General features: G+C 42.1%; 1 protein-coding gene across 1 annotated transcript in view; it reads left to right on the top strand.

The window, feature by feature from the left end:
* The first annotated feature begins 1,959 nt into the window (after positions 1-1,959).
* st6galnac5a (ST6 (alpha-N-acetyl-neuraminyl-2,3-beta-galactosyl-1,3)-N-acetylgalactosaminide alpha-2,6-sialyltransferase 5a) overlaps positions 1,960-6,000 on the top strand; it is a 46,098-nt gene continuing 42,057 nt past the window's right edge. Inside the window, exons 1-2 of the mRNA XM_079488984.1 lie at positions 1,960-2,052; positions 4,341-4,550. Coding sequence (XP_079345110.1) covers positions 2,038-2,052; positions 4,341-4,550 — 225 coding nt within the window. The 5' untranslated portion in view covers positions 1,960-2,037. The remainder of the gene's footprint in view (positions 2,053-4,340; positions 4,551-6,000) is intronic.

Below are 6,000 nucleotides of genomic sequence, written 5' to 3'. Positions count from 1 at the left end.
AAATACTTTAAGAAATATCTATGGGAAAAATGCATTGGGTTTCATATGCTCTATAGATGAGCCTGGTTACAGGAGCCAATCACCAGCAAGGTCCACCTGGCCACTCACATTCATACACCACTCAGTCTACTCAAACAAGCTGGTAACCACTCACTCAATCACTACTCATCACACTTTCACCCCCAGTTGATCCTCTATCAGTCACTCCTGACTCATTCACACAAACACTGAGGTAAAAAAAAACAGAGCAGCACAGGAATATATTACACATTATGACCCACAGGGTCATAACAGCACCTGTGCAAGGAGTACACTGGGTGTTAAAACTCATCGTGTACAAGGACTTGACTGTGTACAGATGGAAAATACGGCCACTCACTAACACTTATGTACTGTAGGCTACAGTATAGGTCCCACTGTCCATGTTAATAAAGGCAGCATGTTCCCGCTCCCTGACACTCCTGTATCCATATTTCTGTGCTGGAAGGAGTGCACACGTGTGTGCGCGCGTACACACACGCACACGCACACACACACACACACACACACACACGCGTGAAAACCTTTCCATGGCACTTCAATCAGAAAGAAGACAAACAAGACAGCCTTAATTTGATATGATGTGTGGTTGTACTGCTGCTGCTCTTGTGCTTTAATGTCTACATAAATGGTGCACTTTATCCAAAGCGCTTTAGATTGTGCATTACATTCACCCATTCACACACTTGATGACGGTCCGGAGGAAACTATTAGGGGCTCAAGGACACTTCGACACTGACTCTTCTCTGGGGGAGCCCGGGATCGAACAGGGAACTTTGTGGTTCCCATCCAATCACTCTACCGGCTACTCTACCCTGCCCTGAGCCACTGCCGCCCCATAGATACATGATGTTGCGCAGTCTCCCAATGCTACCTCTGGTGACTGTGATAGTGACGTGGACTGTGGATTAGGGCCTGGTTTATACGTTTTCCGTACGACAGTGTCTGTGAAAATAGATGATCTACAAGCTTACAACGCGTCGCCATCCGACCCGTTGTGAGCTTGTAGATCAACTATATTTCAGCGCATTAGTTCCTCCACAAGGTATTGTGCCTCTCCCTCAGGAGAGGAGGGCCCATTCATTCCATATAAGAAGATTATAGTGTGCACAATCACCGGCCATGGGGTGAAACATTCAACAGTCCCTGTCTGTCTGTCTGTCTGGGGCTAAATGCACTAAGTGAATTCTGTAGTGTCTATTGTGTAGCAGATTGCCATGATGGACGAATGTGTGTGGAGACTGGCAGTGATACAGCTGGTTTAGGGGGTGAGGAGATTATCTGGATTATCTACTATGCCAGTCTAAAAACACCTCTGATGCGCACAGGTGTTCACATGCACACATGCGATAGGTGCTCACGCATGCATGCATGCGCGTGCACACACACGCACGCACGCACGCACGCACACACACACGCACACACACACACACACACACACTGTGTGCACACAGTTTATGAAAATGAATAGTTATCTTATGATGAGTTATAGGCTACATACTGTAACTCATACTTTTGTGATATCCTACATGTAAATTATATGATTAGGAATGGGTTTATGATATTGTTGGGCCAGCCGGCCATTCGAGATCTTGATCACATGATATGGGAAAGGCAAAGATTGAACAAAACGCTCTTATCACCCGCTTGCAGCCGCAGGTATAGTCGTTTTAATTAAAAACTGCTCCTCACCGGCTGTCTGGCTGCACATGCATGCAGTCACTATAGCACTTCAGACTTCAAACACGGGGGGCTTTATGACCACACAGAGGGATACAGTCAACATCTGTCGCCCTGGTCTCTCCGCTGTAGCCTATAGTGAGATGCTGCTGGACTTCTCGTAAGACACTTGGCTGGCAGCACAGTGCTGGATGCATGCATGCCGCGCCTCTGGCTTGAGGCGGACCTGGGATGCGAACGGATGAGGCTACCATGAGAAAAAGTGGAAACACACGTGCAACAGACCCGCAGGAATAAAGCAGCGTATAGGATCGCAAAATGAAGACACCTATGGTAAAGTATATCATGGCATAATCCACATTAGACAAATGTTATTCTGTTCACATTGCTCTCTTTTGCGCTTCAATCCCATTATAGCCTACTGTGCAGGCTGTTGTATATAGCCATGTCGGATCAAAAGATTATCTCAACAATAGATCATCCAGCTGTGCCGCGCCTCTGTGTCAGTCGACTATTTCACAATGAAAACAGCTTCGTCTACAATGTGCAATGCAATTGAATATTTTACCAACTGTTAATAACAAATAAAAATATCGCGCTCAGTTTTATTGCTTGTATGGGACATATTATTTTTCTCATTATAATAAAAATCTAGGCAGTTAAATGCCAGTTATGTGATTGTTTTTCTGGTGTTTTCTGTTCCTGCACAATCGAAAAGTGTTTCGACCTCTTTGTCCACCTGTAACTTAATTTGAAATTTTAGTTCGAATGATCATAACTTCGGAAAATCGACCAACTTCACAGTTCCAAATTCATTAAACGGGGAGTGGCGTCGTCGGGGTGATGTGCATGGGTTTGAAGGTCTTAAGCCATTGCGCAAAGCCCATCATCCGTTACTTTAGCTTCATTAAAATCATCTTAAATGTATCCCTATGAGATATAGCATGTTCATTAGTGATATTATGGGTTATGTGGTAATTAGTTTGAAGACAATTAAGAGCACAACAGGCTCATACAGTAGGCTATATTGGTCTCGCCCTCGTTAGCAATGTGTAAATTCAGTGATCCATCAAACGCATCAGTAGCTCCAGGACTTTTCGTAACTAATAGGCTATACGTATAAATGGGTCTTAAGTGGTTATTATATTAATAATCAAAATATGGAGTAGTAACTAAAAATGTGGGGGGGGGGGGGAATTGTGGAGTAAAAACTAACATTTGTCTGTATAGTGGAGTAGAATAATAGGCTATAAAGTAGGCCTATAACAAAGAAAATAAATACTTGTATAAAGTAAAAGTAGGCCTATAAATAGTAGCCTACATACAGTACATAAGTACAGTCTTCTTCTTAGCGGATCACCAGTTTCCATCTGCTTCTGTTCCGTGTCCTCCTCTGTCACTCCAACCGCCTGCATGTTGCCTCTCTCACCACATAAACCTCCTCTTTGGCCTTCCTCTTCTCCTCCATCTTCAGCATCCGTCTCCCAATGCACAGTACTTGAGTAATTGTACTTACTGGTAGTTACTTTCCACCAATAGCCTATTGTCATTAATGTCACACCGACAAACTTGCTGTTTAACAAGAATATGGCAGGAACTGCAGGGAATAACATTATTGCGACCGAAGGTCGCAGTTAACTATATGAAACCTTAATTGCGTTTTTTTGCCACGTCACATCACGTCGCTCACGTCACGTCACATCACTCACTCACGTCACTCACAATCCCCATTCATGGGGAAAGCCCCCATATATGCCCAGGTCTCGTGACATCACTATGACATATGTCTCGTGACATCACTAATATTCACTATGACATCATCAGGGATGATAGTAAATCAGAGATCATATGATAGTAAATGCGACATGCTGTCGCAATTAAGCCCATATATGGAGATCCCTGATCAATCCATATATGTATGGATCCATATCAATATTAGTATATGGATATATGTCAGAACCTGTTCTGACATTCCATATGTTGATCCTTCCCCATCCATCCTTCCTCTTCGATGTCTCCCTTTTGACTGATACCTGTCCATTTAAACTCTATAGACGGGCCTGCCCCAAAGTTATTTGTGCAGCCAGTGAAAACTAGAGTTCGCCCTTTAGGGCGAGGTTGCTTCTCGCCCTCAGGCGTCTTACTGGTCCTAAAATATAGACACTACCGTTCTTAGTTTAATGATTTTACTAACCTATTGATCAAACATGTTTGGTCATACTGTTCAAATATAGGCTTACGGGTTATTCACGATTTCTTTCTACATGCATGGTTATTTAATATAGTTTATTTTCATGATAAATTCAAACGTGATTGTTCATTGTTACCAGAAAAAAAGAAGAAACAAAAATGAAAGATTAAGATTAAGAAAGAAAAATGCATTCACTGGACGCGATAGTTACTCTCAGAGTTCTTGAGATTCATGCATGAATGCAGAAAGTCTTCTCCTCAAACGAAGCTATAGAAACGCCCCTGGAAAGATGTAACTAGGCTAGGCTACTACATAATACATTGAGAGTAATGTGCGCTGATGTACTGGTTTCGTAATAATGTCTCTTGTATCATTAGTCAAAGTCATATGACTAATTGGCCAACAACTGTCTCTCTTTTGTTTGTTTCAGCGCCATGGGGTAGCTGTGTTTCTCGTGATAACTCTGTGTGCCAGCTTGTTCCTTATGTATAATGGCAGCTTCAACAATACTTCAAGAGAGGCGAACGACACCCGTATCAGACAGCATGAGCAGCTACATGAGCCTACTAAAGCCTGTGTCAAGGTACCGAAGCCTCACCCGCCCGTCCTCCAGGGATACAGCGGGATCATCGACCATAAGGTGAACATCCATGGCTAAACGGATAGACGGTGGATCTGGTTTGGAATTTCGTTGCTGTTGGCTAGAAACCTCATATCCATTCGTTTTTTATTGTTACTTTAAAAAACTGTTGAAAATTGTGAAAAAATCTATAGTGAGCTTGTAGATCTGCTATTTTCACTACTTTTGTTGTTAATGAATTAAATTTATGAAAGAACATAAAACATTTGAAACGTGGAGATATGAGGTTTTACTAGTGAGCTGCACTTTCTTTCTGGCCATATAATGTATTTCACATTAATTGTTAGGTCAACACGCATGGACTGTACTGTAGTCCATGCGTGTTTATGTGTTTATGTGTATAACTGACAGATGTACAGATACTGTAGGTACGCAGATGGATACATACACACTACACAGGGATTTTTCTTTTTTCTTTCATTCTAATTAACAACAGCAGTCATCTGTTTGACTCCTAAGAGAGAGCTCCTCTGTTGTGATTCATCACAATTTTCTCAAGCCCGGTGTTACGGCACACTCAATACCCACCTGTCGTTACTAATAGTAGCTTAGAGTACAAATGAAATCCTTGGCTGGCCGGTTCTCACTTTCTAATTGATAAGCCCAGGAGACTTACTTGCATCTGAAGGCGGTGAACCCTGACGTCATTGCGAAGGAGGTATATTGACTTCCATGTATTTGCCAAGCCAGGAGAGAACAATCAATGTGCATACTGGAGGATTTGAGGCAATGTGACTGAAGCAGAATAATGAATGATCTTTTCATGCTGCATGTGAGACACAATTTTTTACATTTATATTTTATATAGGCTTAGATTTCTACATACTGTGTCCGTGCATTCAGGAGGAACTGAAACGGATGTTTAACAAAGTACTTCTGTCATCTCTATTACAGTTTATTTATGGCATGTGGAATATGGACTGGGGCGGATTATGAAGTATATAAAAGGCTAATTGAAATTCAGTCGGTATTATTTGTTCAGAAGTGTGGACCAAACTGCATAAACTGTTTGGCTTGCAGCTCTTGTGAACAAATCTGAATTAGTGCACTGTTTACGAATGCCGTTCACACAGCAATTGAGTGGCACACAAGTAAATATGAAATGAGTCGGTCATATTTTAATCCAGTTGACAAGGCAAGGCAGAAGCCATTTTTATTCCTCGCTGCCTGAAATGTCAATATTCAGTGACCGCACACATTTTGATTTGATGAGGATTCAGCTGTAACGCGTCAGTAAAACTCAGCTATGGATAAGAATTGATTTTCCCCACTGACAAGGGCAGCGAGGCGACAAAAAGCAAGGCCCCAATTTATTCTGCATTGGGTTGTTTTTTTCTTTTTCTGTTGGCAGTAAACTTTTGGGTGATGACGGATATCAGTTAGGGCTCTACTGAACATTCCTTATACTTCTTCAAAGCCTCTAAAGTACATCTTGTCAGAACAGCATTCT

Source organism: Electrona antarctica, assembly GCF_951216825.1.
Source record: "Electrona antarctica genome assembly, chromosome: 19".
In the NCBI taxonomy this organism is placed as follows: domain Eukaryota; kingdom Metazoa; phylum Chordata; class Actinopteri; order Myctophiformes; family Myctophidae; genus Electrona; species Electrona antarctica.
Note: the sequence above shows the minus strand (reverse complement) of the source record. Positions and strands in the feature narration are given on the sequence as shown.